This window comes from Buceros rhinoceros, unplaced genomic scaffold (assembly GCF_000710305.1).
Source record: "Buceros rhinoceros silvestris isolate BGI_N320 unplaced genomic scaffold, ASM71030v1 scaffold3760, whole genome shotgun sequence".
NCBI classification, from domain to species: Eukaryota; Metazoa; Chordata; class Aves; order Bucerotiformes; family Bucerotidae; genus Buceros; species Buceros rhinoceros.
The window spans coordinates 15,179-30,093 of NW_010390060.1; the positions used below are offsets into that span (position 1 = coordinate 15,179).

At 53.6% G+C, this 14,915-nt stretch overlaps 1 protein-coding gene across 1 annotated transcript in view; it reads right to left on the reverse strand.

The window, feature by feature from the left end:
* LOC104493520 (otoferlin-like) overlaps window positions 1–14,915 on the reverse strand; it is a gene marked incomplete at both ends in the record, with an annotated part of 59,890 nt that overhangs the window by 15,015 nt on the left and 29,960 nt on the right. The window contains 4 exons of the mRNA XM_010136220.1: window positions 540–594; window positions 885–1,011; window positions 1,429–1,502; window positions 6,488–6,517. Coding sequence (XP_010134522.1) covers window positions 540–594; window positions 885–1,011; window positions 1,429–1,502; window positions 6,488–6,517 — 286 coding nt within the window. The remainder of the gene's footprint in view (window positions 1–539; window positions 595–884; window positions 1,012–1,428; window positions 1,503–6,487; window positions 6,518–14,915) is intronic.

Here is a 14,915-nt window from a genome sequence, read left to right on the forward strand (position 1 = left end):
CCCGCTGCTGATTCTGCACAACTGCAAAAATGAGAAAAGGAGCCAATCTATGAGTCACACTGGCACCAACTAATTAAAGAAGAGGGAACAGCAGGGATCATCTGAACTTGGGAAACTAAACGTGTGGTTCTTCTGGATAAAGCGGCAGGATTGGAGCATCACTGAACAGCAGCCACGCACCAGCCTACCCGAGGAAATCCAGTGAGCAACCTGCTGCCAGCCGGGGCTCACCAGTCCTGCATACTAAACAGCAGGCAGAAAGCTCACGGTGTGAGAGAAATGTGCTGGAGGCAGCCTGATTCGATCACAGGGTAATTTGGGCTTTCTGGGCTTCACACAGTGGAGAGCAAAGCCAATTAATTACTTAATCTTGAGCTTGTCGCTCGATAATTTAAATGGTGGCTCTGGGGAAGTCGTGCTTTGGAAGTGCAGCGCATCGAAACTCAGCATGAACTTGTTCCCTGCAAAACAGTCCCTCCACCCGCTGGGTTGTGACCTCTGTGAGCTGAGGTCGGGGACACAGTTTGGTAATTACCTACCTGGTAATCCACTGGCCTCCCAGCACTGGGCTCCATTTTGATGTCTGGCTTGGACCTTTGGAAGGGGAGAAGAAACCCTCAGTCAAACCACAGATGACCTTGCAAGCTGTGATGGAGCCTTTGCAGGGTCACCCCTCGAGTTCCCCCTTTGAACCTGAGGAACAGAAACCCTGGGGGCTGTGAAACCCCGCTGAACATGGGTGCTTTTTGTAGCAGGTCAGGTATTTTCCCCAAACCAGTGGCTACATGGGGCAATGTGGTTCCCATCATCCCCCCTCTCAGGGGACACGTCGTTGTGAGGTGTCTGCCAGCCTGTCTTCACCTCCCGGCTTGCACAAGCCTCACCTCTTATTCGAGACATTGGTGGTGACAGCAGTGACAGAGGCCAAGGAGATGGTGTCTGGCTCCAGTCCACCTCCCTGTCTCATGGCTTTTCGGTCCAGGTCTTCTGCCTCCAAAACAGCGGGTTCATCTGCATAACGGAGACAAAAGAACATCTCATGTTGTTTCCACTCAGTGAATAATTAAAGGCGAAGAGAAAGGTAACTAATATGTCCCATCAACCTCACCTGACAATACCAAGAACAATGGTCACCAGGTCAGGTCACAGAAACCTGCTGAGAAAGGGATTGAGAAAGAGGCACTGCCTCGTGTGACACATTACCCCACCGGGGCCTTTGTGATGGCAGAAAGGGAACCAAAAATGAAGAACACCCCAGAATTCACGGGCTGAAAGAGCATCTGAGCAAGACTGGATGACCTTGAAAGGTCCCTTCAACCCAAATCATTCTATACTTCAAAGGGGTGTCTTGGGTGCTTCCTGGGGTGTGGAGGAGAGCCAAAAAGTGGCACTGGAGCAGGGAACACCCTCCTCCCAGGATCGACATACCTTGTTTCCGATGGTCATCCTTCGCTGGGCGTGTCTTGCCAAGCTTCATGGCTAAAAACACTCCTTTCCCGGCTCTGGAAGAAGAGAGGGAGGAAAAAAAACCCTAATTACTGTATTTTTTGTGCTGTTTTCTGGGACTTGGGGGTGTGAACAGGAGGAACCTTTACAGCTCAAAAGGAAGAGAGGAAGCACCAGCTGAAAGACAAAGGAGGGCAGAGCCACGCTGGCAGCTCAACACGCTGCCTTGGAGTCTTGGGTCTCAGTTCTTTTCTCAGGGAACGCAATAATCTGGGATAAAAGACAAGGCTGGAGCACAGCGTTAGCGGCCAGCAAACTCCTCCCCCACACCCCCAGCCTCTGCTGCTGCCTCCACCATTCTCTAGAAATTTAAACATCCAACCACTTCCCCCACCACCCTGCTGTGAAAAATCAGTGCTCTCCTTGGCTAGATCAGCAGATCCACTGCAGATCCTGAGGTTTTTCAGCAGCACGTTGCAGCAACAGAATTTCCCCCCTCCCAGCGTGGTGAACACCAGCAGCAGGTAGGTCAGTCGTAGCTCCCCGACCTGGCGGGAGTTGCATTCACGCAGCACAGTTGGGGCTGGGCTGGCTGATAAATTACAGATTGGCAAATTGCTTTCTAATGATATCCATCGCTTCAATATATTAATCATTTAAAGTTCAAGACACACAACTTCTAGCTCCAGATGCTTCAGTGGGGCACGGCCCGTGGCTGCAGCTCAGCAATCAGCCCAGGCTGTGGGAGAAACGACCCCAGGCAGCGACTGTTAAAGGCGATAAAAGCCCTGCAGATACTTTCAGGAGATGGTTCCCTGTAATTTGGAGGTATGTGCACGCTGTTGCTGCAAAGAGGGGGGAGGTTCTGAGTGACCCTGGTGAAGGTTATGGAGGCTGGATGCGATGTGGATTTTTAGTGTGGAGCTTCAGCTGAAAACCTCAAGAGGAAGAACACTCCATGGCATCTGGAAAACTGAAAGCAGCAAGAAGAACAAGTCAGGCTGGGTGATAATACTGAAGGGCAGACTTGGGGGGGTGGGGGGGAGGGGACTGAAGAGGACTGTCCCAAAAGCAGAAGGTGGTAAAGCTGAAGGGGAATTGTTTTGACTGGAAAATTCCCATTATCTGAAAGAGTTGCTCCTTGCAGAAACCTTGCAAGTTTGATGAGCAAGTTCTTGGGCCAGCTTGAAAGCAAGAGGGGAACCTCACCACCAGCCTGGACCTCCCCTCCACACCTTGACCTCTACTCCAGCCTGGACCTGCCCTCCACACTGGCTGCCAGGACAGGGGAAGCAGGGCTCAGCACCAGCCCTGGATGCAGCAGGATTGGGCTGCACTGTCCATGAGCCAGATGACAGCACTGACAGCGTGGGATCCCGCAACCCCAGCTTTGGTCACATCTGACTGGGGCCAAAGGATGAAGCTACACTTTTGTTTTGCAAACCAAAGAAGTCCTGGCCTTGCAGCCATCCAGATGCTTTTGCTGTCTGAAATACCTCAGGAAGTCCACAGGCTACTGACAGAGCTGGAGCAAACAAGGAGAAAACAAAGAGGAACAGGAGGATAATATATTCACCAAGGAAGAGGGAACCCACTGGGGCAGGAGGCCAGCAGATGATCCAGGAACTATTTACAGCTGAGGTTTAACTAGGACTAAAGCAACGCTACAGCCTCGAGCTGTGATTAATTCACAGCTCTGGTAGCTGTGATTAATTCACAGGGTCCTCAGTGAACAGGCAGGTTCTCAATGGATAGGAGGAGGAAAGACAGGGGCTACATTTCCATATCTGTAATCCCACCAGGGAACATCTGCCTCAAGGTGCCACAGGGGAAGGAACACTTCTAAGCTATTTGCAAACTCTTTTTTTTTTTTTAAGAGCAAACGCTGTAGTAACAGCTCAGGCTTTGAAATGCTGCTGTGCCACCACTCCCCACCATTGAGCTCCCTTCCAGCAGCCAACACACAGCCCCTTCCTGCGACAACGCACCTCCCGGAGCTGTTACATTCCATTCTTCCCCACTAATTTCTGGAAAATGGAGAAAATAAAAGGTCCTGCCAGCCCCAGAGTGGGCACATGGACAATTTGTGGATGGTCAGTGATAAAACCACTGTAGCTGTCCCAGGGATTCTGAAGTTCCTTGGGAAGTTACACAAAGCAGGAGAGCAACTGGTGATGGGGCCAGTGGGACTCTGCAGGGAAGACACTGTCAGTGCTGGTCCTCTACCAGGACCCACAGTTACACAGTCCTTGCATGGGCTCTGGGGCCTGGTTAGCACAGCATCTGATGCCCCACCAGGAAACTGATAAAGCTGGTGTTGGGTCATGTGGGACAAGACAGGGATTAAGCACCAGTCCAAGGAGCAAGCTCTGAGACTCATCCTAGCAGTACCAGCCCAAACCAGTTCCTTCCAGAAGGATGGACATGGGAGCTGGCATCACCCTCCATCCCCTCCCAGAATGATGACCCCTCGCTGCCGGCTGAGCCGCAGTTAACACGTTGGGGACCTTGGCTGCAGAGCCTCTCACGTGTCCCCAGCCACAGTTTTAGTGTAGAAGAAGCCCCAGAAATGGGAAATAGCCTCTAGGACATCCACAAGATGAGGATACAAGGTCCCTCCGTGGCATAAAACTTCAGGTGCTGTCCCCATGCCCACATCCTGGCTACATCTCTCTGCTGCTCTTCGCAGCAGTTACAACATCTGGCGCTGCCTCCTTCCTCCACCACTGCCCTTACTGGTATTATCACAGTGGAATGGAGCCCCTGAAGGCAAATATCTAAGAAAGAATGGAGTTTGGAGGTCACTGAGAAAAGGAAAAAAAGGCGGGTTTTGGCAGCATACTTGGTACGTGCCAGGAAGGGAAGAAGCAAGGGAAGGATGAGGAAGGAGGCATCTCAGATGTTTTGGAGGCAGACGCCCAGCAGCTCCCCGTTGTCCCCAAAGCCCCATCTGTCACCTTTTCCAAGCCAGGTGAACATCGAGACATCCCATGCACCTCCCTTCCCATCCCTTAGGGGTACTACCTTCACGTGCCGGCTGTCCAGGGCTTGGCTTTCCCCAAGAGGAGACGTTGGAAGAGCTCAGCTGAGACAGGAAAGAGCGGCCAGCGGCACGTCTAGGGCGGAGCGTCCATCCCAGTGCCACGGGCAGAGCCGTGCCCCACGTCAGGTGGGGACCAAGCAGGGATGGGGACCCTGGCCAAGCCTCCTCTCCGGGCACAGCAGGGGCTTTGCAGCATTAAGCAAAGGTCGCGCCAGCCCCTTCGCTGATCCTGCCAGACATCCGATGGGGCGGGTGGGAAGCCAGCACTGCTGGAGACCTGACACCATCCCGGCATGAATATTACATGAGGACCCGTGAACCTGAGATGCCAACAGAGGCTGCGTGGTAGCACCTAGAGAACCCCCACCCCCACCCTGCGCCTTTGCCAAAGCCTGGGTTTAGCCTGGTTTCCTGAAGATCTGAGATGCTGGAGAAGAGGTTGCCACCCATCTACATGTTCCCCTCCAAAACAGGCCCATTGCAACCCAGTTTGGCAACAGGGTCAAGAGTGGGGCACTGGAAGTTTGGGGGAGCAGGACTGAACATCTCAACCCTGTTCCCAAGTAGGGACAAGCCTCCAAGCAAGCTTAAACCTGTATTAGACACCAGACTCTCCACCCAGCCCCCTGCAGCACTCTCCACTTGGATTTTCTGGTGTCTAATATGGGGTTGAGCGGATGAATTATCTTCACACCCTGTGTTTAGTTTCGTCCTCAGCTTTGTCCTTTAGGGTTTCGCCTGTGTGGCTGTCCAGGAGGACAGCACAGAAGGACAGACAGACTTTGAGGCACGGGCAGGGAGGTGGAAGCAGCCTCTCTCCTGGCCAGCTTCTAGTTAAAGATACAGTGCAGGTTACTGGTTAATTATTCATGGCTAAGAAGGACACTTTAATCATTGCTTTTTACTGGGGAGTTGGGAGCAGGGAAGGGGGTTTCGACAGCTCATTTCTTTGCAGGAATTATGCCCATCAGCTGGGCACTGCCTCCATGGCCCCGGTGCTCACAAGACTTTCAGCTGTCCCACCTGTACTGGAGACAGACCCCACTGCCAGCCCCGTGGGGACCTCGAGCCCGGGGAACCCCAACTCTCCCCCTTCCCCCCACAGCCAAACTAGGAGGGGAGCCAGTGAGAACCAGGCTGCTCGGTGCAGGGACATCTCTACGCCCTTTTCTTGAGTCTGTCTTCTCTTTCCTGACTGCTTGAAGACATTTTTCTTCGTCCCCCACCTCACCTCTGCCTTCTGCTTTACGCCATTAATGAGGAGGGTCCATCAGTAAGATACTGCCATAAATCGGTCCTTAAGCTGCAGTGCAATAAATATGAGCTGGAAAAGACCTCACTGATAGGGCCGTGCCCTGCAGGGATCATCCCCTGAACAACAGGATACTACCAGTCTGTGCTTGCAGGAGACTCGAGCTTAAATTTCAGCAGATCTGCTAAGCCAGAGAGCTGGAGGATGCTGCTGGTGGGACAGGGCTCAGACACAGCCTGGTCTGGCATCAATACAAGCAGCTGGGATTAGAAAAAGGCAGAAGCTGAAGAAGCTCGTCTGTGTGGACAATGTGGCAGCCTGACCTGTGGGCAGAGGAGCTGTGAAGCTGGTGCTAAGCCCCCTTTGCCCACCCCTGTGCTGATGACCTGCACCCAGACCCTCTCCTGCCCTGAGCCCTGGCCAGGCTGTCCATACTGAAGCTGGTAAACTCTTCCCCCAACCAGGACCCATCCAAACCTGATGGGAGCCAGACTTCTCTTGAGGCCTCACAGTTCCCTCCAGTGCTATCAGGAACCACTCCAAGCCTGTCTCTTGGCTTTTGCTGTAGGTAAATATTCTCTGCAGGCTCTGAGGCCTCACGCCACACATCCAAGAGACCCAAGCTCCTCTGGGGCTGATAGGCTCAGCTTTAGAGAAGAGGAGAGGACACCACAGACGGGATCAGCCACAGCATGAGCAGGAAAGCTGGAAGCAGGGAGGAGAAGGAATGAGGAGAGCAAACCTACTTGTGCTCCTTGGTCTTCTCTTTGCCTTTGCTGGAGCCAGTGGCCATGCATCGAGGGGACAAAAGGCAATCAAGCTTCAGTGCACTTCAACTGCTTCAATTCAGACCATAACATCAGAAGAAGCTGCTCATTTCTTGTAGCTTCCCTGCTCCTCATGAGTGGTCTAAGTGCCCATCCCCAGGCTACAGTCATGGGCAACCTTCACTTAGAAGGCTGACCCCAAACACCCCTGTCCTGTCCTGCCCATGTCTGTAGTTTAGGTGGAGAACATCTCTGTATGACCCTCTGCTAGGCTGGAGGGGCTGAGGGGAACCACAACTCCCCACATGAGGAGGATGCCCAGCTAGAGGTGCTGGGCATCCCCTGAGATGTGCATGGGGCCAGTTGAGCAGGGTCAGGCCTGCATGCACATGTGAGAGGGGAGGAACAGGCAATTAACCAGCTCTTGAAAGTAATTAAGAGGGCTGGGTTTTAATTACAGCTTGTTACTGGGGTCATGGGACAGGAGGGTGGCTTCAGAGCATCAAGATCCAGCTCCTTGTGCACTGAGCTGCTGGAAAATCACCCCCCCAAACCCACCTATTTTTGTTTGATGCGTTGCTGGATGGGTTTTTAGAGAACTGAAGTGCAGAAGACCAGCTCCAGCACAAGCACTCAGCACTGCCAGGGAGTCCGGGAAGAGCAGGGTCCTCCTATTCTGCCCAGCATGGGCAGGGATCAGCTTAGAGTCTGGGCTGGGAAATGGCCAAGGAAACTCAACCAGAAGCTGCCTCTGGAACAAGCATCTCTGCCGTCTCCTGGCACCAACACTTGCTCCGAGAGCAAACCAGCAGAAACCATTCCCTTGCCAGCTCAGCAGGCAAACAGTAATGCCAGCAGCTCAGCTGTAGTTCCTGTGCAGCGTAAAAGCTGCCCCGGTGCCCCTGCCCAGAGTGGGGAGAGGATTCCAATCACTCCATGCCTCCTCCTGCAGCTTGTGGATGTGGTTGGACCTCCCTGCAAAGCCCTGGCTCATCACAGTCCCACCCCGCAGCGTGGCGGGGGCTGAACACACAAGCCCTTGGCGTCGCTCTAGGGATGAGCATCTGCATCTCCCTGAGCAGCGTGCTGGTGCAAGACCCTTCCTTGCCACAGCCAGGCTGGAAAACTCTTCCTCCACCAGTACCCAGCAAAACTGCCCTGAGGGTGCCAGAGGCTCTGGTCCCAGCCCCATGCCAGGATGGGAAGTAACATCCTTGGGTGGGTGACAGGGCAGTGCCTGTGTCTGCATCCTTTCCGTTTGTTCCACTGGAGTAAACGTTGCCTGGAGGAGGGATGCAAGGACACTGCTGTGGCTGCCGTTGCTCTGTGTCTTCCTCCTCCTGTGTCCCTCTGCTCTCCTGGCTCCCATGTGCAGCAATGTACAGTGTTCCTGTCCTGGGCACTTGGCTAGTTAGTGCCTGGTTGAACGAGACAACTGCACCATGTGAGAGGTCTGGAGACCCTTCTCCAAGGACCTGGTGGAGCAGTTAACACTGGCTCACCAACCCTTACTGCAAAAGGTGCCTCTCTGACTCCAGGCAGCCCTGGGTTGGGCTCTGGGTGCCTGATGGGGGGGATCAGGGTACCTGAATGGTAACACGAGGTGTCTTTTCTCTTTCCCCTTAGCCTTAGCTCTGCAATCACAAAGAGTAATTCATTGAGATGTGATTCATCCAGCCACAGTGATGAAGGCCCTCGCCCACCTTCTCCCCTCAAAACCCCCCTCAGCAACGTGCACCACGCAATCACCCAAACCCCATTCACAAGAGTGCCACAGGGAGATCTTGCTGCAGCGGGACTTCCTAACCCATCAGGGAACTGGGTACAGATAGTGACAGTACTGGTGGTGCTGGAATGAGGAGGGAGGAGGGAGAGCACAAGACAAGCATGGATGGCTAAATGGCGTGGCACTGGGCTGGCTGGTGTTATGCATAGGTGGATGGACAAAGAGTAGCACAGTAGGATGGATGGATGGATGGATGGATGGATGGATGGATGGATGGAGGGATGGAGGGATGGATGGATGGATGGAGGGATGGATGGTGAGGATTATAGTGATGGATGGGGAAGAAATTCAATGAGGCGGATGGATGCACAGCATTGCATTGAGATGGACTGATGGACAAGCTGGTGGATGATGAGAACTGCACTGGGCGGAGTGGATGGATGGGGGATGGATGGGCCAGGCAAACACACAAATACTATTCTTGAAGCTTCTTTGGAAGGCCCCTGAGCAGAAGGCAACGTGTCATTGTTGGGCATGGGGGAGAACAGAATGAACACAGAGAAGCCCTGCTCTTCGGGGAGGAGGGGACAGGGTGGGTACCAGAAAGCCCTTCCCCCAATAAGAGGAGGACAGAAGGCCTTTAGGACCTTTCCCTGGGTCCACTCGCCATGCAGGAATTGCTACATGAACACGCATGTCACACACATGCACAGACCATGCCCAAAGGGCCAGCACGAGGCAGGGGTACCATGCCCAGTACCTGGGATCCTCAGGGTCTTCACTGTTTGCAAGAAACACAGCGGGGAGGATGAATGTGAGGAAGAAACACCCCCTCCCCCGCCCCAAACAGACGTCCCTTCCCACAGCCCATGGGAGCACACCAGGACAGGGGAAGGGACCCCTGGGAGGGTCACTGAGAAGGTTCATTTAGGGCAATGGGCACCAGAGGGGAAGGTCCCACTCTGACCTCAGCTGTCACTACGTGGTGCTGAGGAGACATTGTCTCACAGCTCTTTTCAACCACCCAGGTCCTGCTTGCCAGTGGCAGGACAACGCTCTTCTGTAGGTTTCTTCTGCATTTTTTGCACCTTCCCTCAAAAATATTGAGAAGCAGCAAAGAAGAGACTTACAGGGATGGGCTGGGGCTGGGATCATTGTCCTGGACTCACCCATGCCTGATAAATTTACTCACGCAGATGTATTCTTATTGATGGCACCTTTGGGAGTGCACTAGCCCTCCAGACAGGGTGATTCTCATCATATTATGTGAGACAAGGCTCTAAAGGCACCACAGGACCCACCTCTCCTTTGCACCATGACATGGAAGGAGGTTTGCAGGTGGGTCTGAGTCCCACAGGAAGCTCTGGGAGAGCAGGGTTCCTGTGCTACCAGACAGCTTTTCCTTCCTTGCAGGCTTCAGCTTCAGCTCCAGAACACCCATATGTGCTGTCCTGCACTTGCAGACAAGGGCCATGATGCCGATGCATGAAGCATCAGCTTCACCCAGGTGTGGACCCTGCTCTCCTGGCTTAAGATTCGGGAATTAGTTTGATACAAGGAAGATTTTGAACTCAAACCAGGTTGGCCTGTATCCCAAATCCTGGGCGTCACGATCCTGGAGAGTCACATATTCATGGGATATGGGGTGGCTGGGATGGACTGGGATGAGAGCATGCACCATGCCCAACCCCCCACCCCCCTCCAAAAAAAAAAAAAATCCCATGGTCCCACCAGTCATGACATTTTGGTACCTTGCTACAGACTTGTATCCATCGTTAAACTTAATCCTGAGTGAGGCACCGAAGAGAAAGACAGAAAAAACAAAATACCAGTGTCAGGCTTCTTGAGGCATCAAGGGAAACATTGACCTGGGGACTGCAGGGACATCCCTCCCAGGGAGGGCTGGTGGAGTGCCCAAGCCACAGTTCCCTGCCACAGGGTGCTCCAGGACAGCTGATGGGTGGTAATTCAGCTGCATGCACCCAGCCCAGGGTGCTCTGCTCACACTGTCCCCATGAAAAACCCAGTTGGGGACAGATCTGCGCTTCTGGCCCAGAGCACAAGAGCCACCACCACCCTGGCACAGCCAGCATCACCCATTGCTCCTGCTAGAGCTGGGAGATCTCCTATGCTGGAACAGTTTGGGGTGAATCTAGATCTGGTGCTAACAGCTCCTGGAAGCTCTGACTTGGGACTCGTAGCAGCACCCAGCTCTTTGCTTTGACAACTTTTTCCAAGCCCTTGTCCCGCTTTTTGGGGCCCTCAGGATGCATTTTTTTCCCTGTCAGTTTAATAGTACAATGAAGGGGTTGCAAAAAGAACAGGGGAAACTTGACAGGGGCTGAAAGTCTGTGAGATCATTCCACTATCTTTTTTTCTCAAAGTGAAAAGGGCCCAGACATGTCTGGTGATGCTGATGGAGGCACTGGTCTGGTGTGTGACATCCCTAAGATGTGTGTCCAAGTCCCACACTTGAGTTAGCAAATTCAGACCCTTCTTTGGTTACAAAGATTATGAACCATCCAGACCAATCTTCCACAACAACCAAGGATGGAGACACACACATCCACAGGCTGAGTTAGATCCTGTGTGGGTAACCGTCTCTTGGGAGATTCCTCCTTCCTTGGACTAGAGGGACAACTGAGGAAGACTGGGATCATAGCACAAACCTTGCTGAGCTTCCTAGAGCCCTGCAGGATGGATGGTGCTGGGATGCACCTCACAGTACTGTCTCATCTCTACCTCTCTGTAGCCACAGCAGCTCCGCAAAGCCACCACGAGCAGCAACTGTGCCAAGCAAATGTGTCTGCGCCACTGGCTGGCACAGGCTGACCCGTGAGGTCCCCAGGCCTGACAGGCACAAGGAGTCCCGCCTCTCGCAGACTCCCATCCTGGTTATTTCCATCACCAACTTTAACTCCAGGGCTTGGCAACGACCCCGGCTCTGGAGTGAGTGACCCATGGGAATAATTAGCAGCAGGCGGAGGGCTGAACCCTGTCAGACATGTCTTGGATCCGCTGGGTATGCACAAGAAAAGACACCATCAATAATTCACCCTGACCAGATTGTTTACGGCTGCAGAGCTCTGTCCTGCCCATGAATATTTCAAGGTCAACAACTATCAGATGAGGCGTCCTGGGATCTCGGTTTCAAGGTGGTCAGGAGCTGTGACATGCACAGCCCTGCCCCATCCAAATTCTGGCAGTCCGGCAGCGTCCCCGCTCTCCCTGAACCACCTCTGGAAGTGCCCATGTCTCTTTACTGGCCACAGGGGGGATCTAAGGATACATCCATCTTGCTAAACAAAGGCACCGAGGCTCATTCTCTGGCCATGACACAGCTTGTGTCCCGCAGGTAAAGTCCCTTCTCTCCACAAACTGCACCCAGGCTGCCTGTTGGGGTGGTCCTTGGGCTATTCTTGTCCCTGGGCTGTCACAAACTATGCCAGACAAACGCTGAGCCAAAGCCACTCCAGGGACCATGCTAATGACCAAAGAGATGGGAAGGTGCTACCCACTGTCCTGGCTTGCTCTGTCAGATGGGTGCTGTGTAGGGTGAGCAGGCTCCTCCACACGTAAATCTAGACTGAGCAGATCTGGGCCTCCAAGTCTGGACTTTTAAGGCTGGAGAAGCAAGACTTCGAACGGGTCTCAGCACTGCAGCAGCAGGATTTCAGGGCCACCGGCTGTGCAGGGCTGCTGTGGGTATTTACCTAATGTGCTGCTCTTCTTCTGCATCGTCTCCAAGGCTTGGCCGTTTACAGAGAGAGAGAGGAAAAAAACCCACTGTGATATGGAGGGAGAGGGCTCTTCCTTGAGCCAGCGTTTGAAAAACCAGGATGATTCGCTTCAGTACAGGAAGAACTTCAGAACATACCAGCACAGCAAACCACTCCATGCGTGTCTGAACACCCACCACCACTCTGCACTGGGCTGATCCTCCTCTGCCACCCACACCTCTCCCAGGTGCACCTGCAGGGTCCATCATGACCCAGACTGGTTTTCTGTGGCTATTTGGCTGGCGGAGCTCCACACTAGAGTGGAAGTGAACTGGTCCCCTCCACCCCGCGCTCCTTCCTCCCTCCTCTCTTCTGCTCGGGGTGTATTTCCTCAAAGAGAAAAGCTTCTTGGCCTGGAAAAAGCTGTGTTGGGTTGGTGCTCTGTCCCCTGCCAGGCTCCCTGGAAGGAGGTAACACGAATTACCAGCTGCTTTTTCCTTGCAAAGCCCTGCCCTCACCCCATCCTGGCTGATGGCATCACATTTTTAGCTATCCCAAAGCATGAGGCCGATATAATACAATTATCACAGCTTGCAAACTCAGGCCTCATCCTGCAAACACCTACACAGCACCTCAAGGGGATTCAGCACCACCCAAAGAGGTCTGAGAATGAAGCTCTCACGGTTTTAGCAACACTGGTCCAAGGTGTTTCTGCTCCCAGCTCTGCTGGAGCTGCCTCCCTGTCCAGAGCAGACCCTGTAGGTGCTGGGAAACGGGGTAGAGCTCCTGCACATCATGATCTGTGCTTGGAAAGCTGTGGAATTGCTCTCAGATGGCTCCTTCAAGAGCAGCATTGTTTGTTACATCAATGCCCGAAGTCCCACATTTAGCATCAAGCAGAGATGTCTGTGGGACTGCAGACAAGTCAGGGTCAAACACATCCTGCAAAGGAGGGACAGAAGATGAGGATGCCTTGTGTCAGAGCCAGGGATCATCCAGGACCCCGCCCTGGCCAAGGAGGATGCCTTAACGGGGATAAGGCATTAAAAATAAACAGAAAAATAAGTCTTTTTGTCCCAAGTCCTTGTGTCCCCAGCACACAGCCTGCGTTCCCAGCTGCTCCTGCAGGCTGAGCTGCGTTGGCAGAGACCAGATTGCTGCCGAGGCAGAGGAGGTAGAGCCCAGCGTGGTGTGTTTGCAGCTAAGGCTGTTTCTCCCCAAACTACGTTGCTTTAGCACGCTTCGATGTGTGAGACGATCTCGCCGGGGGCTTTTCCAGCTGGGGTGCTAATGGCTTTCCTCCTCCTCACTTCTACCAGCTGCCTTCTCCTTGGCTCATCTCCCACCGGCTGCCAGCTTGCCTGGCCACTCAAAATCCACAAGCAAAACACAGAGGCAGTGGGAAAAGATGAGCAGTCCAAAAGGTCAGCAGCGACTGGCTGCTGGGTTTCAGCTTTGGTAGGACTGGTAGCACCAAAGCCTGGTCACCTGCATGGTGGGAACCTGGCACAGAGACACGCAGGTGGCTCTGCAGGAGCTGGATGGAACGTGGCGGGCAGACCTTCTGCTGATGGAGATGGATCTGGTTCTCCTGGCACTGGCAGCATGAGGTGAAGCCCTAGAGCACAAGTGCCAAAAGCTTTGATGAAGTTAGTGGAATAATAAAAGCAGTACTTTCACTGCCTTAATTTGCCAACTTTGACTGTCCGCAGCCACTGCTGAGATGGGAATTGTCTCGCTGACCTGGAGCCATTTAAACTTCCAGTGCAGAGGAAACCTCTTGTCTGGGACACCCCAATTCACTGGCTCCAAAAGCAAAGGCAGAGTGGATGGGGGATCCCCCATCCACCTCGAGCTTGCGTCTGGTGGGGAGAGAAACAGCCTGTGAAGATGCCTACTGCTCTCCATGTAGTGATGAGGGAGCTTGGGAAGGTGACTTAGAAAAGACATTGCACACTTAAACTAAAAACTGTTCCAAGGGGTGGAGAAAACCCAGAGGTGGAGCTGGACTACACCGATAGCAGCTGGTTCACGGTGTTGGCAAGGTTGAAAGCTAATAACAACACTGACATTGCATGAAACCACCGTGGGTGCAACCAGAGGATGGGCCCAGGCTGACGAGGGAACTGTCAGCAGACAACGGTCAAGCCATGAGGAAGCGTGGCTGTTTTTAAAGGAATATTTCCAGCGAGGCAGCAGCCTCCAACAAGCTGTTTCCTGCAGGTCTATTGACTGCAGCCTTGTTTCTTGGCATGTTGTTTGTCTCTGCCTGGACCATTAGCGGGGAGCCCGGGAGCTGCTCCAGGCCCCTGGGTGCTTTTCCTTGTCATGGAGGAAAAAATAGCAAAAAGAGCTTTGCCTCTGTGCTTCCTTGCCAGGAATCTGCTGGGACATTATGGGGAGCAACTGGCCATTCCTTAAGGCTTTGTTCCTGCTGCTGAGGGCAGGGTGGCCCCTGCGCAGCGTTGGGACAGAGTTTTCAGGTCTTGGTTTGCTAAGGAAGATGAGAGGATGAAGAACCTCTACCATGGAGACAAGCTGAGAGGGTTGGGGTCCTTCAGTCTGGACAGAGAAGGCTCCAGGGAGACCTTAGTACAGCCTTTGAGTGCTTCAAGGGGCCTCTGAGAAAGCTGGGGAGGGGCTTTTGAGCAGGGGCTGTTGGGACAGGACAAGGGGTGATGGGTGAAACTGGGAGAGGGAGATTGAGACGAGAGAGAGAAGGGAGAAACTGTTTCTGCTGAGGGTGGGGAGACCCTGGCCCAGGTTGCCCCGAGAGGTGGGAGAAGCCCCATCCCTGGCAGCACTGGAGGTCAGGTTGGATCCTTGACCCGGCCAGGCTTGGCCGGGCACACAGTGGTGCTGGCAGAAGAGGGCAGTGGGAGCAATCAGTGATGCTGGCAGCAGAGGGACTCGCTTGACCCCTCTGCTCCGCAGCCTCCAGCTGCAGCGCTGCTCACGGGGC